The 27,590-nt window shown below is 49.1% G+C and overlaps 10 protein-coding genes across 10 annotated transcripts, besides 10 other annotated features; 3 read left to right on the top strand and 7 right to left on the bottom strand.

Annotated features, from left to right (window-relative positions):
- Nucleotides 1-666: 666 nt before the first annotated feature.
- On the bottom strand, nt 667-1,198 carry EKO05_0003292 (uncharacterized protein; the record flags this gene model as incomplete). The annotated part of the gene is made up of 2 exons (XM_059636135.1): nt 667-719; nt 775-1,198. 2 exons carry the CDS (start codon nt 1,196-1,198, stop codon nt 667-669), a joined length of 477 nt encoding a protein of 158 aa, XP_059492118.1.
- Nucleotides 678-714: a tandem repeat.
- Nucleotides 1,199-2,303: 1,105 nt separating the features above from the next.
- Nucleotides 2,304-3,120, bottom strand: EKO05_0003291 (Cutinase; the record flags this gene model as incomplete). The annotated part of the gene is made up of 3 exons (XM_038938257.1): nt 2,304-2,574; nt 2,630-2,844; nt 2,926-3,120. The coding sequence occupies 3 exons, from the start codon at nt 3,118-3,120 to the stop codon at nt 2,304-2,306; spliced, it is 681 nt and encodes a 226-aa protein (XP_038800973.1).
- A 1,891-nt stretch (nt 3,121-5,011) lies between these two features.
- Nucleotides 5,012-5,812, bottom strand: EKO05_0003290 (uncharacterized protein; the record flags this gene model as incomplete). The annotated part of the gene is made up of 2 exons (XM_059636134.1): nt 5,012-5,433; nt 5,488-5,812. The coding sequence occupies 2 exons, from the start codon at nt 5,810-5,812 to the stop codon at nt 5,012-5,014; spliced, it is 747 nt and encodes a 248-aa protein (XP_059492117.1).
- A 1,486-nt stretch (nt 5,813-7,298) lies between these two features.
- On the bottom strand, nt 7,299-8,911 carry EKO05_0003289 (uncharacterized protein; the record flags this gene model as incomplete). Its single annotated transcript, XM_038938336.2, has 4 exons — nt 7,299-8,333; nt 8,388-8,459; nt 8,507-8,781; nt 8,851-8,911. The coding sequence occupies 4 exons, from the start codon at nt 8,909-8,911 to the stop codon at nt 7,299-7,301; spliced, it is 1,443 nt and encodes a 480-aa protein (XP_038800974.2).
- A 358-nt stretch (nt 8,912-9,269) lies between these two features.
- Nucleotides 9,270-11,389: a mobile genetic element.
- Nucleotides 11,073-11,102: a tandem repeat.
- Nucleotides 11,348-11,402: a mobile genetic element.
- Nucleotides 11,403-12,274: 872 nt separating this feature from the next.
- Nucleotides 12,275-13,759, bottom strand: EKO05_0003288 (uncharacterized protein; the record flags this gene model as incomplete). The annotated part of the gene is made up of 1 exon (XM_038945407.1): nt 12,275-13,759. The coding sequence occupies one exon, from the start codon at nt 13,757-13,759 to the stop codon at nt 12,275-12,277; it is 1,485 nt and encodes a 494-aa protein (XP_038800975.1).
- Nucleotides 13,760-14,045: 286 nt separating this feature from the next.
- Nucleotides 14,046-15,068, top strand: EKO05_0003287 (Exosome complex component rrp4; the record flags this gene model as incomplete). The annotated part of the gene is made up of 1 exon (XM_038945408.1): nt 14,046-15,068. One exon carries the CDS (start codon nt 14,046-14,048, stop codon nt 15,066-15,068), a length of 1,023 nt encoding a protein of 340 aa, XP_038800976.1.
- A 223-nt stretch (nt 15,069-15,291) lies between these two features.
- Nucleotides 15,292-15,316: a tandem repeat.
- Nucleotides 15,317-15,349: 33 nt separating this feature from the next.
- Nucleotides 15,350-15,383: a tandem repeat.
- Nucleotides 15,384-15,416: 33 nt separating this feature from the next.
- Nucleotides 15,417-15,445: a tandem repeat.
- Nucleotides 15,446-15,692: 247 nt separating this feature from the next.
- EKO05_0003286 (uncharacterized protein) lies at nt 15,693-17,354 on the bottom strand (the record flags this gene model as incomplete). The annotated part of the gene is made up of 1 exon (XM_038945409.1): nt 15,693-17,354. The coding sequence occupies one exon, from the start codon at nt 17,352-17,354 to the stop codon at nt 15,693-15,695; it is 1,662 nt and encodes a 553-aa protein (XP_038800977.1).
- Nucleotides 16,624-16,655: a tandem repeat.
- Nucleotides 16,656-16,674: a tandem repeat.
- Nucleotides 17,355-18,912: 1,558 nt separating the features above from the next.
- On the top strand, nt 18,913-19,469 carry EKO05_0003285 (uncharacterized protein; the record flags this gene model as incomplete). The annotated part of the gene is made up of 3 exons (XM_038938406.1): nt 18,913-19,213; nt 19,265-19,357; nt 19,405-19,469. The coding sequence occupies 3 exons, from the start codon at nt 18,913-18,915 to the stop codon at nt 19,467-19,469; spliced, it is 459 nt and encodes a 152-aa protein (XP_038800978.1).
- Nucleotides 19,470-19,507: 38 nt separating this feature from the next.
- EKO05_0003284 (uncharacterized protein) lies at nt 19,508-20,481 on the bottom strand (the record flags this gene model as incomplete). The annotated part of the gene is made up of 2 exons (XM_038938646.1): nt 19,508-20,169; nt 20,223-20,481. 2 exons carry the CDS (start codon nt 20,479-20,481, stop codon nt 19,508-19,510), a joined length of 921 nt encoding a protein of 306 aa, XP_038800979.1.
- Nucleotides 20,482-24,123: 3,642 nt separating this feature from the next.
- On the top strand, nt 24,124-27,540 carry EKO05_0003283 (P-type Ca(2+) transporter; the record flags this gene model as incomplete). Its single annotated transcript, XM_038945410.1, has 1 exon — nt 24,124-27,540. The coding sequence occupies one exon, from the start codon at nt 24,124-24,126 to the stop codon at nt 27,538-27,540; it is 3,417 nt and encodes a 1,138-aa protein (XP_038800980.1).
- Nucleotides 27,482-27,506: a tandem repeat.
- Nucleotides 27,541-27,590: the final 50 nt, after the last annotated feature.

Here is a 27,590-nt window from a genome sequence, read left to right as displayed (position 1 = left end):
CGAAAGGCTGAGTTTTGCATTCCAACAAGTTGTAATATTCTCCAGAAACCTGTTGGGGGTAGTCATCGTCAGGGGATACTTTCAAGTTTAGACTGTAGTGCAAGGCCATCACATGTCTACGATAAAACTTAAAGCCCTGAGAAGCAACAGACAACGTCTGATCGGCTAAACAAGGGCTGAACGTAGAGACAAAGTCACAAGTCCTTCACTCGTCATCCGGGGAGAATGCATTACCCCACTCTCAAAGCCATGGCTAGACTCAGGAAATTGGAGGAGCACAAACAAAGCGTACGATCATAGCCGCGAACGTTTCCATTCCTTTGCTGATCCCTTGGGCCTCGAATCAGAAACATGAGAGTGAATTCTACCGTTCGAGAAACGAAATAATCTGGTCTTCTATAAAGAGTGTGAAGTCTAACCCATTGCCGAGTTCATATCGAAGGGTATCCCATCAGTTTCCCACTATGAAGATAATTCTATCAATTTCAGCGTTCGTGCTAGGATGCCTTGCCGTCCCGATGCCAGGATCGGACATCGCACCCGCTGAACTACATTCTCCGCAACACCAAGACGAGACAGCATGGATTCGAAGACAACTCGGTGGTCTCCCGATCGTTGGTCCTCTCCTTAGCGGCCCAACGCCAGTCGCTACAGCGCCTGTGGCAACTATCGGCGATCCAGCGCCAGAAACACCAGCACCATCACCAGCGCCAGGCCTACTGGACCCGTTGTTATCACCCTTGGATCCAGTTCTAGCACCAGTGGAATCCTTACTAGCACCGGTGGTGTCAGCGGTAGCACCCGTGGAGTCTGTCCTGGCCCCATTGATTACCCCTTTGGCATCAGCAATTGCGCCGGTAATTTCGGTCGTGGATCCAGTGCTGACGCCTGTTTTGTCCGCTGTGGCACCTGTGGTGTCGGAACTATTGGGAGCTGCGGACCCATTGCTAACACCAGTGGTATCAGCGATAGCACCAGCAGTGTCCGCAGTGGGACCATTGGTGTCTGAAGTCCTGGGAGCTGTAGACCCGGTGTTGACGCCCGTTTTATCACTGGTAGCACCGGTCGTGTCTGCGGTAGCACCGGTCGTGTCAGAGGTTCTAGGAGCTGCGGATCCGGTGCTAGCGCCTGTGATATCAGCGGTAGCACCGGTAGTATCAAGTGTACTAGGGGTGGTGGAGCCACTTATAACACCCATCGTGTCCGCTGTAGCATCAGTGGCAACGGATGTACTGGAGCCTGTGGCATCAGCCCTACAACCCGTGGAGTCTCTACTACCCCCTATAGAGTCAGCAATACTCAGCCCCGTGGGATCTGTACTAGCTCCGGTGGTCTCACAGGTAGCATCATTGGTGTCGGATATTCTGGACCCTAATGGCTCAGCAGTGGCACCCGTGAATACTGCCACAGTGTCACAGTCATCTTCAGTACTGGTTATACCGACTCCTATCATTACGCCAACAGACACGCTACCCATACCTTCTTCGGATCCTACCCCCATTGAAGTTGGGCCGATTGATATTACGTTACCAACCGATACTGCCTCGTCAACAGATACTGCCTTACCGACCGATACTGCCTTGCCGACCGATACTGCCTTGCCGACCGATACTGCCTTGCCGACCGATACTGCCTTGCCGACCGATACTGCCTTGCCGACCGATACTGCCTTGCCGACCGATACTGCCTTGCCGACCGATACTATCGTGTCCTCTAGCACTATTCTGCCGACTAATACTCTACCTACCAACGAGCCGACAAATGTCGTCGCACCAGTCGATACTAGTTTACCTGGAACCACGACTGTCACCGTCTCCGAGCTGCCTACTGCTACGGCACCAGGTTCCATCGCTCTTCCAGCACGACCGCTTCAGCTTTTCCCTCCACGTCCACCCTCAGCAGTTGGTGACGGGGTAGACCCACCATATTTCCCATTTGGTTTCTTCAATTCTTTCCGTTTTCGAGGCCCAGGGTATGCTCAGGTCAAAAAGTAGAATAGGACCTAGGTCTTCCCTACGCTAAATGCTCTGGGTCTTATTAGTTAGGATATAGGAAGTAACAATTTTCTTGGGGGAATAAGATCTAGCGTAGATAATAATATAGGGTATAATCTGGTAATTTCCATCCACAATCTCTTCTACTACTTTGGTACTAGCAAAGATTGAACTAGTCTAAAGAAAGCTAGACATTGAAATTGAAGAACTGTTAGTGTACTTATGTTTTGAGCTATCCAGTATAGAAGATTGGAATTGTATTAGCAGGTTAGTAACTAAGAGTATACACTCGTGCTAAAACGAATCTACCTAAGCTCCAATCTTGCTGATCAAGAACGCTGGTGCTTCGTTACCTGCTTCATCACTATAAGACAGGTGAGCAGCAGTGATGGTTAGGGTGCCGGAGCAAACAAGGTCCCCCAACGCACAGAATACCTCCAGCCTATCCGAGGGATAGCTCGGGACGCCACCACGGTTCTGTAAGTTTTGGGTATAGCCAAACAGCACAGTACCGACAACCTTGTTGCGTACTGCAGCAGGTACATCAGTAAGAGCGGCTGCTATCAAAGCAGAGCCCTGGCTATAAGACCCGTCAGCATTACAACTGCTTCGGTATTGAAACTGTAAATACGTACGAGTAACCACCTGTGACAAGTTCGGAGTTGGGACATTTGGTGTTGGCCAAGTTCAAAAGGCGAACACCCTCCCTGATAGCCGCTGCAGACGATCCTCGAGGTAGGAAGTTGTCGGCGAGGGTAGCGCCATAGGGACCGCCGACACCTTGAATCCAGACGTTTGCGGCGCCATATCGGCGTTCGAGGGCGTTGCCGAGGGGAACACCCAACGTGCCCTGCATTCAACTGTTAGGAAGACCTTTCGAGGAAGGCGAGCCACTAGTGTTGGACAGTAACTACAATGAAAGCTCACGTACTAAATTCCCCGTCTCTGTGCTGCCTCGTGCAAAGACGAGAATGGCTTTAGGACATGCGGACGAGCTTCCACTTTCAAGCTCCGACTTGGATGAACCTAGTTGACGGGCCTGAATCTGAGTCATCTCAGACTCTGGTAGGGTGATGGGAGAGGCAGCAGCAATAGCGACAAGGATTGACGAAGTAAAGAACTTCATATTTGGGAACTACAGTAGTTGGTCGTGAGATCGATTGTTCGAGGGTCTGAGCAAAGCAAGTAGAGCAAGTATCTAACGCAGGTGGACTGAGATGTGAACTTGCGTGGGTGTCGAACTCTAGGACGCAGGATCCACGGAGCTTTATAGATGAACCTCAAGCATGTGGGCCACTGACCACTCGCTCTTTGAAGTACGCCAAACTCATAGCTTGAGCCAGGGCTGTCTGTCGTACTTGCTACAAGGTCTCCAAACACACCTGTATCCAATCATTTGACAAGCTGTAAGGAGTGAGAGTAGTGCTGCATGGATGATCTCTCGTGCACACGCTATGGCGAGCTGGCCTTTTGGAAATGTATGGATGACTAGGCTACCTTGCTGGCTTGAGTCCCTCTGTCGGTAACATGTTCACGCCTAGGTGGGCTTGTCGGCGAACTGGATGGTGTTTCTGGCGCAGGTCGATGTGATTCTTGGCTTAGCTATACTCAATTGTCTCGGCAATCTGACACAGTCCTCGGTAAGCTGTTCTGACCTCGATAACTCATTGGCTCCAAGCTTCTGGTCAATTTCAAACCTTGATACTACCATCGCCGTGTGATACGAGATCTATGCTGTAGCCTCGGTACTCTAACGGTGTAGGGCTTCATTTTCATCAGATTCACACATGGGAACCATGAACTTTGGATATCATCCTTGCTTGTGCATCTTTAAGTCTTGCAGTAGGAGAAGCAGATCGAAACCAGATGATCGGGCGTATATTTGTCAAATTTCCCTGATCTTTTGCGAAAAGATTCTCCGATGATTGACTTCTGGCTCTCCTATTTTGTTCAACAAGACCTAGCTGGAGGTGGAACAATGTTTCCATTGTCAAGCCATCGGTCTCAGCAAGAAGGCGCCAGGCAAAAGCTATGAAGTTAAAAACTTGAGAGCAAAAACTGCTTCGAATCGGACATTAACTTCAAAACGCGTTAGCTTCCTGCAAGAGCAGGCGAGCAGGCGAGCAGATCATGCACCCAAGCATTCACCCCGCAAAACTTGTCATCTAGCGCGCTAGATAATGAGGAACGGACACACTCCTTCGAACGTGTGCTGAGAGCCTCGGTTAGACACAGCAAGAAGTTTGAATAGTGTTAGGGATATCATGCAAGCCACGCTGGGAGTGGCAGTAACACTTTTCCTATGACATAATTTCTCCACAATCAGCCCCTGTTCTCCGATGCCACTTAAGGCTTGCACGATGCACGGCTATCTGAAAGCCTTCGGCATTGGTGTAATTGTATGTCTATATTGTCACATCTACTATAGCGCTATACCACATCCGGCTCGGGCTTTTCTGATGATTTGCTGCAGTCAGTGGTTAATTTAGGTCGCATCTTTAATTCCAGCCGACCCCGCAATATCCACCCAATATCGCAGCACGCGGCATTTTTTAATTTATTAGAGTCCTCCTAGTCGTCGTCGAGGTCTTGTATCAAAGATGCCTCGGTAGACCATTAGCTTTCATATATCGACCAGTAGTCCAAGCACCGATATGAGACGCCACAGTACTGTTACAGTGTTATTCAATCAAAGTGAGGCGTGGGTTTGATACAGCTCTGTATTCGCTTGCCGGTCACACTCACGTTTGTAAGACTGACTGACCCGTTTGTCTGACACCAATGTCCATCGTCTTTATGCTCCTATTCTCTTGTTTTGAAAAAGAAAGAAAATGAGAAAATGAGAACGGCAACTGTGTATGAAGACCACTAATATGGTCTCGTTCAGTCGTTAAGCTAAATCATTTCGAAACTTTGATCACAATGAGACTGCATTTAATAGACGGTGAATCATGTCTCTATCTCCAGCCGACCAATCATGGCCTCAAGTTTCTACCGCTCGATCTCGACAGTCAGATTTAAATGGCCTTGACCGGACCACCAGGTGCAGTGTAGCCTCTTTGGCCCTGGTTGACCTGCCACAACTGGACAAGAATGCCTGCATCGTCTGGGTTGTATGCGCCAGGAAGTCCAACACCAGATGGGAGGGTCTTGGCTCCGCTGCCGCTGACCTTAATCTGCACACAAGCAGGGTAGAATTGAGCGCCCATTCGGGTACCAGCAACGTGCAGTCCAAGGATCTCGTGGCGCAGAAGGTATTCGCCTGGCTTCAGTCCCGATGGAATGGTCACAGTCCATGAAGCACCCTGCTTAGCAAGGAAGTCAGAGCCCCACGGTGGCGACTTTGTAGTATCGTAAGCCATTTGGTCAAACTTAACCCAAGGATTACCGGTATCGCCCTTGAAGTTTGCGCACGAACCGCCGCAATCAGCGAGATAGTCTGAAGAAAGAATCAATATCAAGTTTTGAGCTTGTATCCTCCGGACATACTTACTCATTACCGGACCCGAATGAGAAGAACCCCATTGATCCCAGATGAGCTTGACTTTGTCGCCAGCATTCACTGGTATAGTACCTTTCGAAGGGATGTTTCCACCCTGATTACAGGTGATATTCACTGTCGTGAAGTCGGGAACAGGGCCGTTGTCCTTGATTCGACGTGCGTAGCGAGCTGGTTCCGGTGTTATGTAGTCGTCTTGTCCAACCTGCCATGCAGGATAACTTATTCCGCTCACTTCGATGCTCTTCAGATAGCCATGTGCGGACACAGTATGAGCGAGGCTCAACAAGCCAGCAACAAAAGCGCCAAGGACGTACATGGTGGTTCCCGAGGTCCTGTTTGGTATGTGGAGACGTGGACATAAACAAGAAACTGGCAGTTATTATATACCCACCGCTGGATGCAACGCTATCAATTTTAAAATTCAAACATCCATTAAGGTATCTTGTATCGGAACCGAGATTCATAATATGGCCCATACTGTATCCCATGTTACTGTGGCTGCAGCTTGTCATGCTGAGCCAATGAGCGATGCTTCCGTCGCCGGCGGTTGATTGTTGATACAGTGGTCCAATAAGGGGCGCAGTCTCCGTACTATCGCGACTGGACCCAGTAGGTACTCTCATATATTGACCTCCAGAGATGGCCCTAAAGATCTCGTTAAAAAATAGTCCACGTCTTGCATAGCTCCAGTGGCGGTCAACTTCCTGACTTGCTTTCTCGCATCAGTGGGAAGAGACGTGGAAACAAAACCACAGGCTAGATGAATGCGAGCCAGAAGTGGACTCAATTTCGCCAATGGAATCTCCTAGAATGAACATCTGCGAGAGAAGCATGCACAATTAGTCCCACCTTGCCGTGATTCCGCTCTCATCAAAACTCCACTCAAACTCGAAATTGCTGGCTTTGCCCCTGATGAGATGTGGAGATCCTGGCTGCTGTCTGAGGGTTTGAAAAACTGTGGCCTTGGTGAGCACGTTGCTGCTCTGAGCTCACTTGCATGCATCGTACGTCATTGGTTTTTCTTTCGTGTACCCTTATCGTAACAAGATCTGGCACTTAGAAGTGACACTTAAAGGTTTGCATGACATTACTCACATGCGCATCGGGAGCTATCTTGACTATCGCCTTTGGCTTGCCTTCTTCCGACCTTTAGTTGATGAGGTAAACTACCTGTAATCTGCCCCGGTTGCGCACCCATCGCCTCTAACACGCCACGATATAAGGTTTTGCTATTTAACCGGAGCACAGAATAACCATGAGTACTATAAGCGGAGAGGTATCGAGCCCATCTGTATGAGGCATATCTATAAAAAAAATGAAATGATGAATGATAGATGCACAAATTGAAAGGTATCTTCGAGAGGCTACCGTCTGAGTCAATGAAGCAGTCGATGGACTCTACATAGTAGAGATATAGGATGAGGGCAAACTTTGATAAAAGAGGGTTGATAGTGCCGTGCATGTATTGCGAACTCACATGCAATTTGCCGCTCGTGTGCGGCGGTGCTGCTGCGCTCCAGACTCGTGGGTGACAATCCTGGTCGACAAACTCCACTTATTAGTATTTTTTTCTTCTCTACAGGCAGTTTGGGTCAACACATATGAGTTGGATGGTATAAGAGAATAGGTTAAAGTGAAAGAAATCTGCTGAGAAAGTAAACTGTGCAAAGGGTCAACAAACTTACCTGATAGATAGAATGATGTAGAGTTCCGTAGAACAGAGGGTGAGAACGTTGATCAAGTAACTGCCTCAGAAAGTACTATAATGGATTTGAGGTCCCTAATTGTGCTTAGAAACAAGCCTAATGAGCCAATTGCAAACCCCTAAGACTAATTGCAATTCTGACTGACGCTCCGTCACCCACATCGTACGCATTTGCAACAGTCAGGTCTTGCCCGTTCTGTACGTCTGCAAATGGAATCTCGACCACACCTGCCTCTGTCTCTTTGTTCAACAGAGAAACTCTGAATGGCGCCGGACTGTTCACCATGTCTCTCGTGATCGGAATCCTAAATGCTTGGTCAAAACTAGGATTGAAAATATCGGTACCAGGAGTGTAGGTCTTGATAGCAGTACGATGCTCCTTGCTTCCCCACGAGACCTTGACACTGGGTTGAAGCTCATCACGCTGACCTTGAAGACCCAGGGCGCTTGCGACGAGGATGGTGGCGAGACCGCACAGTTGGCCGTCTCCTTGGCTCTGTTCGGCAGAAAGGGCTTGTGGCTCAGAAACAAAGTTGAAGAATTGGGCGTGCACTGTGATACGAGCCTCTGTTTGTTCGCCTTTGTGTTGAAGTGCGATTTCTTTTGTGCCGCCGCCGAGAAGGATGTCCTTGATGGAGATGTGTCCCATGCCAATGTCGTCATCGCCACCAAGATCGTCATCTTGGACATCGAGGGAAATGATTTGCTCAAAATCCGCAACAAGGAAATCGTGTGTCTCGTTCCACTCGGGATCATGGTCGTTTTTCTTAGTTGACGTGCGCCACTCTTCTTCAGCGCCAACATTGACTTTGCAGTAACAGTCAGGTACGTCTTTGACTATCTTAGCTAGAAGACGCTTTGCACCGCTCTTCTTGGGACCGGAGATGCCGATTGCTCGCTCGATGGTGAGGCGGACAACACCGAGATGGGGTTGGTAGGTCTTGAAATAGTCATTTGAGTTATCAAGCTTGACAAGAAAGCGATTTGGAAGCACGGCCATGCCACCGATGATCCCGAGGATGGTTTTGCGAATGGTTTTTGATACGATGCCCAGATCTGCGATATTGGCAGCATCGGTGAAATCGAGTGAGAGCTCCGGAGGATTTATGAACGCAACTTGCGCGGCTCCGATCTATACTAGTGTTAGCGTTCGTGAGAATAGATGCAATGTATGAAATGGTCTTACGAGCGGGATGACATTAGTCAAGGGTGCCAGTAAGATAGAGAGCCTGCCTTTGAGATGGACATGTTCGATACCCTGGTGACTATCAGTCATTTATCATAATTCTCGTTTATTATACTTACGATCTTTGGGACCATGTTGCCATCAAGCTCGATATCGCTCTTACTCTCCCATACCACGTTCATATCCAACTTGATGCCTCCAGTGGTGCTCTTGTGTACGTCGACCGCAGAAAGGCGTAGGGGCACGGGACCCAGGTCAAGCTTCGTGAACCTCAGATTCGCCAACGGACCCGGTAATGTGGACGCCAAAATGGGTTCGACGATCTCTTTCACCATTTTACAACCGGCTACGTTGATGTTGGGCCATAGTTGCTCAACAATGTCATTCAGAAACCCTGGTAATCTTGTCAGTCGACTGCAATAGTACATATGCGTTAACGCTGCCATGTGAGATATGAGCTGACCTGCGGACTCGGTGCCTCCTGAGGCTGTCAGGGTATCCGCGAGGTTGGACATGTTGTTCATGTTTATGTATGCTCACGAGCGACAAGAAAAGTAAGTCAGGAAATTGTTCAAAAGAGAAACAAAGCTGGCCGGAATATGGGGATCTTATAAAAGCATGTGGATGCAAGTGAAGTGGGGTAAAGTCATGCCTTGATCAACGAGAGATCAATTGCATAGGTCAAGAAGCGGCTTGATCCAGTAGGTCGAATAAGGCAAACAAGAGGGAACGCGTTGTTTACGTCCATGACGATCGAGGGGCTCCTCAGACGTCACTCGTGTGCACAGTGGAGATGTTGGCATACAGGTTAGTCCAAGTTACAGAACAAGGTTCAGCCTGATCATTGGTCCAGATCCCTACTCCATAGAGCTAGCTTCCCACTACCGTGTCCGTGCGCGCAACAACCAGAGTTGCGCAACAACTAAAAACTACCTTAACGCTTAAAATTAGATAAGGCTATAGAGCTACTTATAATAGCTATTATTTTATAATTTCATAGTATAGTACTAATTAATTACTTATAAAAAAGATATACTATTTAAATTTAGCTAGTAACTTAACGTTATAGCTACGTAATATAGTTTTAAGTAGGGAAGCTAGAGACAGTAATAGGGGACTATAACTACTAATATTATCTCTAAGACTATATTTTTAATGCTTTTTTAGCTAGGTTACTTATAAAGCTTTTCTTTTACTCTTTTAAGGTAATTATATAGCTTTTATAGTATTAAGCTCTTATTATTAATACTGCTTTTTAGCCTTCTATTTAGCCTTCTAATTTACTATATTAGCCTTCTTCTTCTTATATACTACCTTAGCTGCCTCTTATACTACATACTTCTCCTCTTTCTCCTTCTTCTTAACTAGCTTTTTAGCAGCTGCTACTTCCTTACTAGTAGCTTTTCTAAGCTTTTCCTCCTTCTTCTTATGTTGTCTAACTTACATATAGAAGCATGCTTTATTAACCTTTCTAGGTAACTAGAACACTACACTACTATAGTACTCCTGCTGTTACTATAAGTCTAAGGTTTTACTCTTCTTTTTATACTTCTTCTATATCTTTAGAGTCTTTTTAAGGCTATCTATCTTATACTAGAAAAGTAAGGTTTTAACTAAAATATAGTAGATTAATTATCTTATCTTTTTAATAATACTCTTACTCTAGTTTTTAACTATACGCTGCAATAACATCTCTATTTTAAGCTAATCCTTATTACTATAAATAGATAATAAGGACCTATCTAAATCTAAGCTCTCTAGTGTTTTAATAAAGTAGTAGAGGATAATGTTAGGATTAAGTAGATAGATACCTGTTGCCTTAAAGGACTTAAGTATTAGCTTTTTAGTAAAGCTATATATCTATACTAGCTAGAATAGGTAGAAGAAGTCTGCTCTAGTAATAGGTATATTATTTTAAGCCTTATAGATATATATTATAACTACTTTTAAGTATACTATTAATAGAGGCTTAAACGGCACTATATTAAGTAGCTAGAGCGTTTAGGTTAAGTAAGGGGAAAGGACAGCTAGAAGGATCTTATAGTTATTATAGTACTTAATAAAGTCTATTATTATATAGGATCTGTAGCTATCTAGTATTAAAAGCCTCTACTTTCTTTATACTTTCTTCTTAGTATAGTAATTAAACACCTACTTAAGCTAGGTAAGGCCTATATCCCTATTTGTCTACCCTAAGAAAGATAATATAACTATTATAGAGTGTTTTCCTAGCTTAATTTTAGCTACCTAGTCTAATTTAATACTAGTATTAGCTAACTTATAGATAATGCCTAGTAGTAGTACTATTCTATTACTATATACACACGCTATAAGCGTCTACTAAGCTTAGTTACTATCCTAGATAGATGCTTTAATCTCTTCCTTTATCTATATACGCTTACTAAATATGTATTCTATTTTACCTATAATACTAATTATAAAGCCCTTTTTATCTATATTATATATATAGTAACCCTTAATAGAGTATTTAGAGATTTTATACTATAGCAGGTTAAAGTAGAGTATATATTTATTATAGGAATTAGTGTTATAATATAGTTAATCTATCCTAGTAGAGTAATATAAGATAAGATAGATAGAGTACTTGTTAATAAAGTAGGTAACCTAGCTCTTACTAACTAGATTTTAAGCTACTAGCAATGCGAAATTTTAGATTATCTCTCTAGTAGGTAGTAAGTAATAAGTACTAAGTAACTCTATATACTTTATAAGCTCTATCTCCTATTATAGCGTTAAACGTTGCTAGTTAATATCCTTAGTTTCCTAGGAGTTCTAAACGTGCTTATGTCTCTAAGCTAGAGTTACGCAGTTAACACTAAACCTAGTAGCAAAATACTAATATATAAGTTTTTTACCTAGTTTTAGCATATTAATTACTATAAGCGCTTTATTAATAGCTGCTATAGTTATTAAGTTACAACGCGTTAAAGTATGGTGTAGTTGTGATGATTTAGTTGTTGCGCGACTCTGGTTGTTGCGCGCACGGACACGGTAATGCACAGCACGTTCGTACTCACCGCTGAACGTGCATAGACACGCACGACTTGGCAACATCGTGGCCTGTTTTGCCTGCAGTCGGTTCCGTTTAGAAGTGCAGTGCAGTGCAGTGGATCGCCTTGAGTATCGCCAACGCACGTGTCTTCTTATGATCTATCTTCGATTCTGTGGCTACGTGGCTGGCATGTGGCTGTGGTGGCTGTGGAGGCTCAAGCTTTCTTACTTCAAACACGGTATCAGCAAGGTCAAAGAAGGAAAGCAATGGAACGGAATGAGAATGTGGAGGCTGCATCATTGTCTTCTTGAAAAAACGTCTGCGTGAGGGATCGAAGGTCAATACGTAGTAGCACAAACTGCTGTCGGATGAGGTTTTGAGATCTTCTCGCGGAGACGTGACCGGTACTTCTTTAAGACAGTAGAGCGGGTATAGAAGCTTATAATGCAAGTGTGGGACTATGGCTTTCTTTATAACTCAAAGATACGTCCAAATATGAGCGAAGCCGGGCCTGCATATTAAGCAAACTAGGGTGCTCGAAAGCTTGCACTGGAATCTGGGAAACAATTCTATCGTGAGCTGTATCTGGAACCCTTTCCCGCAATGTCTGGTATGCATATCCAAAGCCGGGATTACATTGTCAGACGCAAGACGTCCGTTTTGAATGTGGTCAGGATTTTTAGCTGGCTAGAGGGCTGTAAGAGCGGTATCGCAGGGACTGATCGGTCGGTGCAGGTGCAGTCAGCAACTTGGGTCGTGTCACTCAGTTGAACTGCGTATGAAAAGTGCCTGGACGATTTTCATGGCTTAGGGTGGCTGCGAACATCATTCTGACTTCATAGCTGGTTTCATATCCAGCCACGGCCATTGGTAATCAGCAAGTTTCGCTGTCGAACACGACCCTACTTCTCCCCTCCATTGCTCTGTCGACCGTGTCTTCCACCCTCTGCACTACATCTGTTCCAAAGAACGCAACGCCCAACTCTTGACTCGTGAACCAACTTGCACGATCCAGATTGCCGCTGCCGAGCACCAGCACCTCGCCATCGACAATTGTCATCTTCAGATGACTCTGCTGTGGTTCACCCCGCTCTTCATTCCTCTGATGACTGTGCCGTGGCTCAAAGTACGAGATGCAGAGTTTGCCAACCTTGGCAGGAGTTATCGCTGCTTCTTCATCGTATGGCCTTGATAAAGCCAGCGAATTAAGTGAGTTGTATCGTTTGATCAGTGTTTTGACACAACGAGACGTTGTGGTACCGGCTGTAACAAGCTGCTCTAATGTCATGAGTCGAGCAGACGTCAGGATTGCGACGTCGATACCGCGAGCGAGAGCTTCAACAAGTGCAGACAAGACTGGGGGCGCAGTGATATTCGGTGTTTGAATGCGTATGTTCCGTTCTGCCTTCGCGAAAAGTGTCATCAAGAAGGCGTTCAGTGGTGTTGCTGGGGGGCTGACGATTCTGAAGGGCTGGAAATTTGGATTTCGCCGGTGTGGACTCGGAAGGAAGAAGGTAGGGGTGCTCTGAGAATGTATGGCTGCATGCTGATTGGCGCCGGTCGCCGCATATGCCGCATCAAACTCTGCGGTAGTCACGACGGAGTCGATAGCGTCGGCCGGTACATTCGCTCGCCTTTCCCAGAATGTCCAATAGAACTTGAGGAACAGCGATACTATCGGCCCAGTCATTGTTATGGCTCCCTCGAACCATTCCTCCCAGCTAACGTTGCAACTTGGCAGGACAACAGTCTTTCGATCCACGATAATAAACTTTGGATGCATTACGCTAAATGGTAAGATGAACACGCTCTTGATCTTAAGGTCCAGTCCGCCAAGGTCCGTTGGGTCAGGTAGCCCAAATTTCTTTACCCATTCAGTAGAGGGATATGTTTGCCCAGCAGCAGACTGCTTATGGAACAGCTTTTGAAAGATGGAAGACGATGAGAAACACAAACGAACGCGTATTTTCTTCGTTCCTCGACGTACGGCTTTATCAGATAGCTTGCGAAGCATAGCATTGAGTGTGTCACGGGTGACAGAAGACGCCCAGAAGCACGTCACAAGGATGAGTTCATGTTCGGTCGACTCGAGCAAAGGTGCGAGCGAGGCGTAGATTGATGATCCGGTACCAGTTATGAATGTCTGAACGTCCGAGATTGTAATAAGAGACCGTGGCGATCGCGAGTAGTAGTTTGGGTCATCTTGCTCGGTGGCACCAGCTGCTCTTTCAAGATCATGAATGAATGGCTCCTGATACTGTGAGGCCATCCGCTCGCTCACGTGGGAGAGCGCTCGCGGGTCATCGAGCTCACGCAGTCGATCATCAGGCGCTGCGGGAGCAAAAGGGCTATGGAACATCGGATGAGATTTGCTGATGGTGTGACGTCGAATCCCAGACGCGAGTGGTTGAGCGCGAACAGCCATGCCGCATTTGGACACTAGCCCGCTGCAGGGATGGCGATGATGGAGCGAGCCCTCCGCCAAAATTTCCAGGGTTCCGGCATCACCGACGACGTCAAGCCCAGCAATATCAGCGACCTGCAAGCTCCGATAAAAGCACACCACCACGTGTGCTCGAACCTGACAACCACACAAGACCGAATAACAACCCCATCCCATCCCATCAAATCGCCCGCACTGCACAATGGGCGTCTCCATCCTCCCTCCAAGCGCGCCCCTCCCACCTCGCCGCGATGCACCCACCGAGGACTCGGACGTGGACATGTCCGACGACGAACTGCCGACGTCAAGCACCACATCAATCGTAACCCCCGGCGAGCACATCACCAGCGATCCGCAATGGATGCGCGGCCACGGCACCTACGTACCAGCAGGCAGTGGAACCATTATTTCCACAGTCGCCGGCCACCTGCATAAGACCAACAAGCTGCTCTCCGTCCAACCCTTACGCGCACGCTACAACCCCGAGATTGGAGACCTAGTGATAGGGCGGATAGTCAACGTCCAGACGAAGAAGTGGAGCGTCGACATCGCCGCGCCCATGCTCGCCAACCTGCCACTGTCCAGTATAAACTTGCCAGGAGGCATCCTCAGAAGGAGGACGGCCGTTGATGAGCTCAACATTCGCACCTTCTTCTCCGAAGGCGATCTACTCGTCGCCGAAGTCCAAAGTCTACATCAGGACAACACAGCCTCGTTGCACACACGCTCCTTAAAGTACGGAAAATTGCGCAACGGTCTGTTCACCTCGTTGTCCGGCGCAGGCGGGGGCATTCTATCAAGGAAAGGAGGCGTCGTCAGGAGTAGAAGACAGGTCTTTACTCTCAATTCGGCGGCCGGCGAGATCGACGTCGTACTAGGGGTCAACGGATATATCTTCATCTCGAAGCACACAGCTATCGCCGCCAGTACCACAGAAACAGGAATCAACAAGCTGGACGAACAAGTCACAGAGACGCTCTACTCGAGTCAGAACGACGAGATCGAACCGGCGGTCATGAAAGAGATTACCAGGGTGAGCACTCTCATCAAGGGGCTAGTCGCGTGCGGCACAAAAGTTGACGAGGACACAATCGTGAAAGTTTACGAAGGTGCAGTGGAGATGGAAGCCGAGGAGCAGAGTCTTGGGGGTGTTGAGCGCGGTATTGGCGCGAAGGGGGTTGTAGAGGCAGTGCTTGCGAGGCTGGAGATTGAGAACGTTGGTTGAAGTCATGGTTTGAAAGGTAACAGTGTTGGAAAGAACAGCTTTGCAGGCATTCGTCCGCAACAAAGTAGCACCGCGCCATGACAGCCTGCGCAGGAGCCTCTCCGAAGCGCCTTAGCCCACTCGATGCAGTTCAGTGGCAGAGCGGAAGGCAATACAGTAGTAGGACGCGCAGGCGAGATGAAGTGATGATAGCACATTCACGGTATCGGCATGACGACGACAAATGATGATGATGATGAAGTGATGATAGCACATTCACGGTATCGGCATGATGACGACAAATGATGATGATGATGATGATGATGAAGTGATGATAGCACATTCACGGTATCGGCATGACGATGACAAATGATGATGATGATGATGATGATGATGATATTATTAATGATGTTTCGATTATTTGTTTGATGTATGAAGTGTGTATGACCTTCGTGCTATGTACGCATTATCTCTCCAGTTCCCAAAACAGTGATATAGGCTTGACAGGTAAAATCCAACTAGCCTCTCCCATCTACCAACACTACTCTGTGTTCTATAAGGGTGCGGCGGGGATTGGGACATGTAACAGTGTATGCATGATCGAGCTGCTAATCCAGCTCGAACCTCCGTGAGGTGAGTCCAAGCCTAGCTCTCAAAAACACACAACCCCTCCCTCTCCAATGCCCTCAACCGATCTACATCCCCGCCCGCCTCCATAACCGCCTTGACGGCAGCCTGGCTCAGCTTCCTCCTCTTCTCCGCAGCCTCTTTCTCTCGCCTCATCTTCGTCTTACTTGACCCGCTTGGTGCAACACCGGTCAGGATCTTCCTGCTGTCGTCGGGTGTGAAGTTGACAAATCCCACGTTGCCACTGGAAGGTGCACGCGCAGAACCGTGCGAGCTCTGAGAGGACTTTCGGCGCGACTGTGTTGTTGATGTGCGTTGCGCCTGGCCTGAAGGACGGCGGCGGTGGAAGCGTGGTTGGAGTGTTGGTGAAGGCGAGCGAGAGAGAGGACGGGTGCCAATGGGAACCATATGTGAAGCGTGAACGTGATCGGGCTGTGTGGGGTACATTACTGGGTGATATGATTGTATCTCGGATTGAGATTGGTATTCGCTCATGTCACTGAACCTGGACATGTCGCAGGATATGCCGAGACCTGCCATGGAGACAGGGATGCTCTGTGATGTAGTGCGCGCGTTGGATTCGCGGTGTGTGGGGTAGTTTTGTTGCGTAGCGGGCATTATCTCGTCGTTCCACCAGCCTGCTGTCCTGGTAGTAGAAAAGTCGGGTGAGCATGAGGCTGAGAAGGCAAAGTCGATGTTGGGTGAGTCGGTGGGACCCCAGGTCGTCATGGGAATTCTGAGGGAGCTTGGTGGCGTGAAAGCTGAGAGAGTCGCGGTACCGGAAGCTGATGACTGTGTCAAGCCTATGTTGTGGCTGAAAGGGTCGCTGTTGTTGGGAATGCTGATAGCTGGCGACGCTTGTGGTGTGAGTTGGTAATTGGAGAAGCCCATGTCTGGGGAGGAGCTGCCGTCAACAATTGGAGACCGTGTCGTGGTGGTGTAAGGTTGTTGATGACGATGATGATGATGATGATGATGATGTTGTTGTTGTTGTTGTTGTGCGAAGAACCCATCTGTGCTTTCATCCTGAACCAACTTGGTGGAAGGAGGAGGCGATTGCATGTTAATGGGCAACACGTGCGCATTAAGGTCAACAGCGCTATCCATCTTGCGCGCCCACATGGCAGGGACAGGAGCCCGATAATAGGACGGCTGCATCATTTTTGCAGTCTTCGCAAAGCTCGAACTTGGACACTTCTTCAGTGTCTTCTGGATGCCACGTGTTACTGATCGATCCGGAAACGACTGAGCTTTCTTGATACACTTGGTGGCGGCGTGAGGTCGTGGTGTAGAAGGCTGAGAGGTGGATCGCAGTTGGTTCGTCTCAAGCTCAAAAAGATCCTCAAAACTGAGCGTGTCGCTGTCGCTCGAGGTAGAGTTGCCGCGAGACTGACTGTAGTTCACAAATGAACTGACTGAATCAGCGGACGAGGTTGGGTTTTGAGAGGATAGTTGCGTAGCCTTGTGCCAAGGCTCAGCGTCCCGATTGAGAATAGGCGTGAAGCCAAAGAGGTTGTTGTCATTGGTTGGGGACAGGTCAAAGAGATGTGCCAGATCGTCGGACCCAGAAGGGTCGGTAGTTGAAGTAGTGAATTGCTGGAAAACATCTGTCTCAACGTAGCTCTCAAAGAGCTGGTCTAGCTCAACGGCCTCCGTTTCTTTGTTGCTGATCGGCCGCATTGGGATTTCGGAGGGGTAGCGTAGTAGATGGGCCATGAAGAATAATTTTTCCGGTGGGTGACTAACCAGGTACCTGGAAGAAGACCTGCAGACAAGGTGTGGCGAAGACGATACCGAGTGGACGAAGCGCGAATGTAACACGTCGTGTACCTTGCGGCAATCTCGATTCGAGGCGTACAGAGATGCAGGAACAGATGTGGAGCGGCCAATGGTGCAGTGGATGCTGGATACAAACAATCAAAACACCCCTACCTATACTTGATATATACTCCTGCATCTTGGTTCATCAGAGTTCTTTCCAGCCACTCCTTGACAACTGCATTCCAGGTTGTATCGAACTATTATTGACGAGCCAGGGTGGAATGAGGATGACCTAAGCCACTGCCCTATTGTTTCAGGCGCGCTTAAGGCGTCTGTAGTGGCCGTAGTGTCAAACGTCGGTGCACATAGGGCACTGAGGTGGTTGGGCAGCTCCAAGCAGGTGCAGCCAGGAAGAAGCATGCTGGTTGCAGCCACATAGCGTTGCTATTGGGTTACATTCTCGCTTGTGTTGCCCAGCCCCCACAGGTATCCGTTACACCAGAGTCGCTTAAGTCCTGTTCTCTTGACAGTCATTGTATCTTTCTGAGGCTGCAGAGACTGAACTTGTACACGCCTGGGAGTCGCCTGGGAGTCGTCCGGGTAGCTGATTCATGTCGGAATATTACCAGGGGATGAATCAGAGAACCTTCCGGTGATGCGAGTAATCTGTGTGAAGTTGTAATGACGTGGGATGTGTCTATTGCGACACCTCGCTTAGATGAAGCTACTCCATCTCGAAGAGTGTGGAATGCAGATAACCGACATGCCGCAACCAGCCGCGACCAGCCTGCATTAACGATAGATCCCAAACATCTGACGCTGAAGTGAACAGACGACGATTGGCTGACAAAAGGGAACCGACATCAGAAGTGGAAATGGATAGAGGAACGAGGAACTAGAGAGAGATCCAGAGCAGGGGAACAAAGAAAATGGAGAACACCGGCGATACTGTGGGTGAGCAGACTTTTAGTGGCGATGAGATTGAGACAGAATATGGCGTGAGTAGCTTCGCACGTGCCTATTGCGAGCGCGCGCTCCGAGTCCCAGCTCGCAGGCTTGAGTGGAAACCCAGTGGCGAAGAGGTGCGCGAAATTGGTACGGAGCTGACCGTAGAGGCGGTTTTGCGCTCGTGGGCAGCAGCAAGTTGTGCCAATTCTGACTGAGTTAGGAGGGCCCTTGCATCTGGCTTAATGTTGATTCTGTCCTTCGCATGTCAAGCCACCAGTAAGGTGAAACAATACGAAGATGGCAGTGCTGTCAAGGACAAGAGGAACAGATGTCATGCGTGTTGTTGTTGTTTCGAGTGACGGTGTGCGTGTCCACCGAAAGGGCTTACATAATGAAGCCTGAAGCAGCAGGCGCAATTCCGAACTTTGGACTCAGCGGAAACACCCACGACGTCACTGCTTAAACAACCCACAGCGGTATTTCCGTGACCCACGCATTCACGCGTTTCCGGTAATCTTTGCGCAGTGCAATGGACCCCGACACACCCGCTGCCAACGACCCGCAGCCGTCCGTCTTCCGCTGGATCTTGGGTTTCCTCATGGTCGGCGCATGCTGGGGGCTCACCACGCCGTTTATGCGCAGAGCTGCTATGAACTACACTGCGCCCACGCACCCCTCCTTGACTGATCCCAAGAACTCGGTGCTCAAGAAAAAGGTTTTGGGTATCTGGTACGCTGTCAAAGGCGTATTGAGTAGACCAGCGTATGCCATACCGCTACTGCTCAACGTGACCGGTAGTGTGTGGTTCTTCATTTTGATTGGCAAGGCTGGTGAGTGATGAGACATTGTCAAAAGCGGCATGGGGGGCTAACCAAGGGCAGAACTGAGTCTCACGGTACCCATAACAAACTCGCTGGCGTTCATGTTCACAGTGCTGGGTGAGTGGTGGGCAGAGAAGAAGGTCATCAGCAGAGGTAAGTACGAGCATTGCGTACGCCCTTGCATTTGCTAATACAGGCAGACACTTGGATTGGCATGGGCTTGGCTCTCGGTGGCATTGCGCTGTGCGTACAGAGCAAGACATAATAGCCGTAGACATCGATACATGCATTCGACCTTCGTCCCTACGCACCGACGCTGAGCTTCGAGAAGCCACTCACGGGCGGCTGCAGCCAGTTTCGCTCGTCGTACCTCTCCTCGCCCTCAATAACGTGGAACGTGTATATATTCCGGCTTTTCTGGCTGGTGTTCTTCTCGCTCTTGTGCAGGATGTTGCCATGAATGAGCACCAGTGTGCCGGCCTTGACCTCGCCCATGTCGTATGCCTCCTCCTTGTCCGCACCAGCGTCTGTCTGCAGCCCTTTGGGGAACTGCGGCCCTTCGTTGTCGATGAACCCAGTTCCTTTCTTGCCGTTCTCGCCAGTCCGTACGAATCTTTGCTTGATCCCAGCGCGCTTGTGGCTTCCTGCCGCGAAGCTCAAGCATCCGTTCTCCTTGGTCGCATCCTCCAACGCATACCAAAAGCCCACTGCACTCGGCGCATCTGTATACAGGAAAGTGCTGTCCTGGTGTGGGGGCACGGCGCCGCCGATTTCAGGCTGCTTGCAAATAACCATGGATTGTAGTACCCGGGGATCGCGGAAGCCGAGGTCGCGTGCGATGGCTGCGTTGTTCGCGGAGAGAGACATGTTGCGAAAGGAAGGAGACAGTTCGTGAAGATAGTGACCGATCTTGTTGATGGCGCGTTCTTTAGGCTTGATCAGGTTGCCAGACTTATCGAACGCATCTATACAGTATTAGTTGTGCGTTTGAGCTTTCCAGGCGTTGGGTCCATGATACCTTCCTCAAAGAAGAAGCGCACTTTGTCTCCGGATTCCAGGAAGTACGCGTCACCTACATGGTCTGCGCCGTCATCGCCACCAGTGGAGAACTTGGTCATTGGATGGTCCTTCAGCTCGAAATCGTGCAGCATTTTGCTGGTCTCAGCAAGGAGCTGCTTGACTTTGTCCTGTGACAGTGCATTTGGTATCAGTAGGTAGCCGTTCTTGTTGAAAAAGTCAACCTGTTCAGAAGTGAGCCCTTGGGTTGCCGATGCCATGGTTCGTGTGTACAGAGATGTTGGGTCGCAAGGAAACGAGGTGGCTAATCAAACAAGTCGCTCACGCACTAGGGTCCATGAGAACAGGCAGCGCGGCGAGCAGCAGGCGTCGGAGACGGCCGTCCTACCTCGTGTTTGGGGTGAGCTCTATCGCGGCTGCCCCACCACTGCCCCGCGTTCTCCGAGCCGAGGACTTGCGATCTCGACTCTCGAATACAGTTTTGCGATCAACTCAATTCTACACCAATCAGTGGCTATGCAACCCACTAACATATAAGGCATCTCATTCGAGTATGCTCCTATTCCGCCTCTCGACGCGGCCCGGGCGGTTCAGCGCGGACCGTCAGCACAATTGGATGCCGCGTCTGTCATAGCTAACAGCCGGGTTGAGTAACTTATGCTCGTTTGATAGGTCAAACGTCGTCAACTGCAGCATCTTCCCTGTGCAAAAGACACATAACATATCTTCGCAATAAGCTGCGATAACGTCAAGTTGAGATTCAGCAGATCCATCAATACCACGTATTCGAGGACTCAAGCTTCCCGTTGGATTGGCTACCACTCACTCTGCATTCATGCTCAATATCACGTTAGCAAGTTTTCACTGAAGACCGAGCTATGTTCAGGAGACAGTGCAGCGGATTTGTGATCTACGATCAGTTGCGCGTTCCGGGAAAGACTCAAAACGCATCCGTAACAAAACTATACAAGCACGGCGAACTGGATCATATCACACAACGTATTCGTCGCTACATGTCCAGCAGCGGATCGGGGTAATTTGAGCACCATAGTGCGTTGCAAGTTACGTGTCCCCAGCTTCGAAAGGTCTCCGCGATCTTATGCGCTCTCACTTACGTAGGGTGAGCCGGAGCCAGCTCGTCCTGTGGGTATCAACCGGAGGCGCTTCAGTATTGGAGAGTATCTGCTTGAGTCCCTGCTGAAGTGGCGTCGCAGCGATTGAGATGATGGCTGTCGCTACCTCTGGACTGACTACCTTGCATCGGTAACAGAATACATTGAACGTAATCACCAAGTAGGCTCAATGTCTCCAATATTATGCAATGAAGCTCACGACACTAACCTTTTATTTAGCCACTATTCACCACACGCAGACTGCCATTGGCCTAAGCTACAGTTGACTTCAGGGACAGATCTGCTCCCAAGAGGAAACACACCTAGACGTACACCAGGTCACACAACTACGTTCACCCGACTCATTCAATTTCCCCAATTTGAGAATCTCCCTCATCACCCCTCCTTTTCGAGGATGCAACATCACACGTGTCAGGACATATCAAGACAGGGTCATAGGGATAGCTGAGAAGACCTCTACCTGCTGGGGTCGACGAGAAGGAGCACCTTCTTCCAGCAGATTGTCGGATATCTTTCCACTAAATCTTTCCACATAGATATGACCGCATGACGGATGCCACAAACAACCAAGTACGAAGATTGGATTTCTGTTCCTTCATGCAAGATGCAATCCTATCTGAGGTTCCCATGGTTCCGCAGCTTAACGGCCTGAGAAAATTTCCTGGGACAGTGAGCTACGAGACCCTTCACAGTACAAACAGCTTGCGTGGAGTGCTTGCTAGGAGGCTTCAGTTTGCATGGAACCTTCCAGAAGCAAGCAACAAGATCTCCAAGGCGTGTGATTGTAGTCACGTTGGCTACTGGTGTTCTCATACTCGAAACGGAATGTTTTACTCTGAAAATCACTGGAACATTGTGCTTCCAGACTTGCTTCAGAACCTTAGAATGAAGACTCACCATCTACTGTCTGAATTTGATGATCTTGTCAGTTCAGAATCAAGGAAACTTGTACGATTCCAGTAGAACGGCGTTGTATGCCGGATCAGAGCTCGCTTAAAAAAACATGAGTTCCTTGAGTAGGCATTGTTTCTATGGGTCGCTCACAATTTGGGAACAAAATTCAGCAGAGAGCGCATAAAAGATTACATGAAACCTCTGACGGTCTCATCTCACCCACCGCCGAGCCAAGCACGGCCGGCTAGGCTACGAGCCGCATATGTTATGCTCGCCTCCGGTGTCTCCGAAGCTTACAAAAAGCCGGTCAGTAAATTTAGCTTTGCACAGTTTTTGAAATTGCAGGATGCGTGTAGTTCTCGCGGTTGTATAACTAAATGTTGGCAGACTTGCAGCTTGCAAAATCGCCAGAGACCATTATAAAATCTGGTGGAAGGCACCTTGACGAAAGCGAAGAGCACTCACAGCCGACCTCGTTAGTAGGATAAGCTCGCTGGCCCCTGGTCAGTGTTTGAGTATGAGGCAGACGATACCTGGTGAGATTGATGTCTTGGGCCGGAGTCTACCAAACTCTAGGCTGGATTCTGGTTCCGCCCTCACACTATCGACACTGCCCCAACTAGTGACGTCCAGTCCTTCCGGCGCTCGCGTCCCCTGCGCCACGACTGCAGACGACTCTCTTGAAATAAATGTGCTTTTTAAACCGAAATGAGGATGTCATCGAGGTTCGCAAGTGGCAAAATTTACTATCTACACTTTTGATTCGGGACTTGAAAGTTCAACTCTGGTGAAACGCAATATTTTCGGTGAGTCACATTTTGTCTTCAGTTCAACAAATTTGACGGGGCGAGGTTGCCCTGATCGTATTACACTAAGGCTTTGGGATGGGGTGTCTAACCAGGACTGATATCGAGTGGCACGTACTAATGCTGCGCCCTGCGTCGTCTGACAAGCCAGGATGATTAGCAGATACCAGACGAGGCCCTTTCTAAGTACGTGCGAATAATCATGTTCTAATCACATCAAGACAACAGCAAGTGTGGCGGAGTGGCTGGGTGCCTGTGCCACTATCCTGATCACCTGATAAGACGTTGAATCGTCTTCTGGAATGCCAAGATGTATCGTTCGTGATTGGTTGACAGATAGTGGCGAAAGCATGGCGGTGGCTAAATAATTCAGTGGCCAATCATATTGCTATGCCAGTTTTGCCTAGCATGCCATCATCGACACCCTATTCGTACCTCAGTATGGCTTCCATCTTACCGCAGCATCCTCGTAGAGTTTTCAGTGACCTGTTCTTCAAACTCTTGCCGCCGAAACGGTAGGCACGAGGGACGCCGAGTTGCCATGCCGTCACACAATTTTTGCACTGCCCCCGACAAGGCGCCGGTGTTCTTGTCGCCTGGGCATCCACGGTCGAGAGCTTTCCCAACCCAATTCAACCAACAATCACCCATGGCTACTTCTTGGCCGCCGCTGTACATAGTGACGATCAAGGTAACAACCAAGCAGGAAATCGTTCAGATCTGGACTTGCAGCGACGCCCCGCTCAATGTTTTCTAGATCGAAGTAGGTCAAGACCGCAGAGCGGCCGTGGGGCGCAATGCCCAGCCTGAAACTGGATACGCTGAGCGTTTATCCAGAAGGCAGCTAAATGACGCACAAGAGCCAAGTAGCGCTTGGAGGCAGGCGAACATACACAGCCTCCTTGAAAGAATATGCCCCTCAAAGCGCTGCGCTCTACGCAGTCAGACATACACCGATCACCATCAGCCTGATACCTTGTGCTATCTACAGCACCCTCAAGCTCGACTGAATCTATTATATCTGCTCCAGATTTAATCTCCTTTGGCTTTGCCAACCCAGTCGTCTATCATGGAGAGCGGAAAGCTCGCACCTCCCACGCTTCAGGTGAATACTCGACAGCGGGCTCTAAGTAACACCGATACTATCTCCTCGGCCACATCCGATCCATTTCGCACACCAGTATCGCCGTTGTCGGACATCTCACCTAGTAACGCGTCGACGGCAGTACAAGACCCTGAATCTGCCTTACGACCAGACCCTGGGACAGAGGCCGATTTCGCAGTCGACAATAACCCCTTTGCTTTCTCACCAGGACAACTAAACAAACTCCTGAACCCAAAGTCGTTGCCTGCTTTCCAGGCTCTAGGCGGTGTACAAGGTATCGCACACGGACTTCAATCAGACACACATTCTGGCCTTAGTATCGACGAGGCAGCTGCACTTCAGCGAGTCACATTTGACCAGGCTGTGTATGGCACATCTGTGGATAAGAAGGTTGAACAAGCACACATTGGCGGACAGCCCTTCGAAGACCGGAAACGCGTCTATGGACGCAATGTTTTACCTCCCAAGAAAGCCACACCCTTATGGAGGCTCATCTGGAACGCGTACAACGACACAGTTCTTATTGTACTCACTGTCGCCGCCGCTATCTCGTTAGCTCTTGGTCTCTACGAAACTTTTGGTGCGGAGCACCCACCCGGCTCACCAACACCAGTCGACTGGGTGGAGGGCCTCGCTATCTGTATTGCCATCATCATTGTCGTCCTGGTGACAGCTGTAAACGATTGGCAGAAAGAGCAGGCTTTCGTTCGACTCAATGCGAAGAAGGAAGAGCGCGAGATCAAGGTCACACGGTCAGGAAAAGCCACCATGATCAGCGTATACGATGTCCTCGCCGGAGATATCATCCACATGGAGCCTGGTGATGTCGTTCCCGTCGACGGTATTTTCATCGAGGGTCACGATGTGAGATGCGACGAGTCTTCTGCCACAGGAGAATCGGACGCTATCCGCAAGACGCCCGGCGCCATGGTCATGAAGGCTTTGGAGAACGGCCAGTCGCACAAGGGGCTCGATCCTTTCATCATTTCGGGTGCCAAAGTGAACGAGGGTGTTGGCACCTACATCACAACATCTGTCGGTGTTCACAGCTCTTTCGGCAAGATTATGATGTCCGTCCGTACCGATATGGAGGCTACACCCCTCCAAGAGAAACTCGGGGGTCTTGCTGTTGCCATCTCTAAGATTGGTAGCGCTGCTGCCGGTATCTTGTTCTTCATTCTTCTCTTCCGCTTCATTGGCGGTCTCTCTGGCGACACTCGCACGCCCAGTGCTAAGGGATCCGCCTTCATGGATATTTTGATTGTTGCAGTCACTATAATCGTCGTTGCAGTACCCGAAGGGCTACCCCTTGCTGTTACCCTCGCTCTGGCTTTTGCGACCACAAGGATGCTCAAGGAAAATAATCTTGTTCGTGTTTTGCGAGCTTGTGAGACAATGGGCAACGCTACAGCGATCTGCTCAGACAAGACAGGAACACTCACCACGAACAAAATGACAGTCGTGGCTGGAAGATTTGGCTCTGCTAGCTTTGCGCAGTCTGACACTGAGGCCAACTCAAGCATTTCGTCATGGGCATCGAACGTCGCTCCAGCTGCCAAGGAGCTACTCGTCCAGTCAATTGCTATCAATTCTACCGCTTTCGAGGGGGAAGAAGAGGGCAGGCAAGTTTTTATTGGTTCCAAAACCGAAACAGCTCTGTTGCAGCTAGCCAAGGACCATCTTGGACTCACGTCACTATCCGAAGCCCGCGACAACGAAGAGATCGTTTACATGATGCCCTTTGACTCGAGCAAGAAATGTATGGCCGCAGTCGTCAAGCTCAAGACTGGCGGCTACCGTCTCGTTGCCAAGGGAGCTTCCGAGATCCTCCTTAAAATGTGCTCTGAGCAAGCCAGTTTTGCGACCCTCCAGACCGAGCCACTTTCTGAGGATGGCCGCCAAGTAGTGCTTTCCACCATCGGCGAGTTTGCCAACAAGTCACTGAGAACCATTGGTCTTGTCTACCAAGAGTACACTCAGTGGCCTCCAGCAAACGCCAGCTTCACTGAGACCGGCAGTATCGACTTCACGTCCATCCTACGTAACCTTGTGTTCTTCGGTATAGTTGGTATTCAGGATCCCGTTCGTCCCGGTGTGCCGGAGGCTGTCCGTAAAGCTCAAGGCGCTGGTGTCACTGTTCGCATGGTGACAGGCGACAACATGCAAACCGCACGAGCAATTGCGACTGAATGTAACATCTATACAGAGGGCGGTGTGGTTATGGAAGGACCTGAATTCCGTCGTCTTTCCGAATCTGAGATGGACGAAGTCATTCCTCGCCTTCAGGTTCTTGCACGTTCCTCGCCCGAAGACAAGAGGGTTCTGGTCGTGCGCCTCAAAGCTCTTGGTGAGATCGTCGCAGTCACAGGTGATGGCACCAACGACGCACCTGCTCTCAAAGCCGCAAATATCGGATTCTCTATGGGCATCTCAGGTACTGAGGTTGCTAAAGAGGCATCAGCTATTATCCTTATGGATGACAACTTTGCATCGATCATCACCGCGCTTATGTGGGGACGAGCCGTGAACGATGCTGTCCAGAAGTTCTTGCAGTTCCAGATCACCGTCAACATCACCGCTGTCTTGCTGGCATTTGTCACAGCAGTCTACGACGACGAGATGAAGCCTGCTCTCAAGGCCGTCCAGTTACTCTGGGTCAACCTCATCATGGACACTTTCGCTGCTCTTGCCCTCGCTACCGACCCACCTACCGAGCGTATCCTTAACCGTCTTCCTCAAGGCAGGGACAAGCCACTCATCACCACCACGATGTGGAAGCAAATCACCGGTCAAAATATTTACAAGCTCACCGTGATCTTTGTTCTCTACTTCGCTGGCGGCGACATCCTCGGCTACGACCTCTCGGACCCCAACAAGAAGCTTGAGCTCGATACTGTTATTTTCAACAGCTTTGTTTGGATGCAGATCTTCAACATTTTCAATAACAGGCGCTTGGACAACAAACTCAACATTTTCGAGGGCATCCACCGCAACCATTTCTTCACTTTCATCGTCGTTCTCATCATTGGACTCCAGGTCATGATTATCTTTGTGGGCGGTCGTGCTTTCCAGATTAAGCCTGGCGGTATCGATGGTACCCAGTGGGCGATCTCGATCATCACTGGTTTCATCTGTATTCCCTGGGCTGTCGCCATCAGATATTTCCCGGATCGTTGGTTCGCGGCCATCGCTCATGTTGTCGGTACCCCTGTCGTCATCGTGTATAGGTGGATCGGTAAGGGTTTCTCTAAGATTGGAGGATTGTTCAGGAAGAAGAAGACTGAGGATGCTGAGAAGGATGTTGCAGTTGTCACTCCTCCTATTGTTGTTGTTGTTGTTGATGATGTGATGACCTCTGAGAAGGGCAAGTCTCAAGTATGATTATGCTAGCGTTTGCATTTTAGACTATAATATAGTGATACCAGGTCCAA

The sequence above is a fragment of the Ascochyta rabiei genome, chromosome 5, assembly GCF_004011695.2.
Source record: "Ascochyta rabiei chromosome 5, complete sequence".
Lineage (NCBI taxonomy): Eukaryota > Fungi > Ascomycota > Dothideomycetes > Pleosporales > Didymellaceae > Ascochyta > Ascochyta rabiei.
The sequence above is the reverse complement of the archived record's forward strand: the minus strand, read 5'-3'. Positions and strand labels throughout refer to the sequence as shown.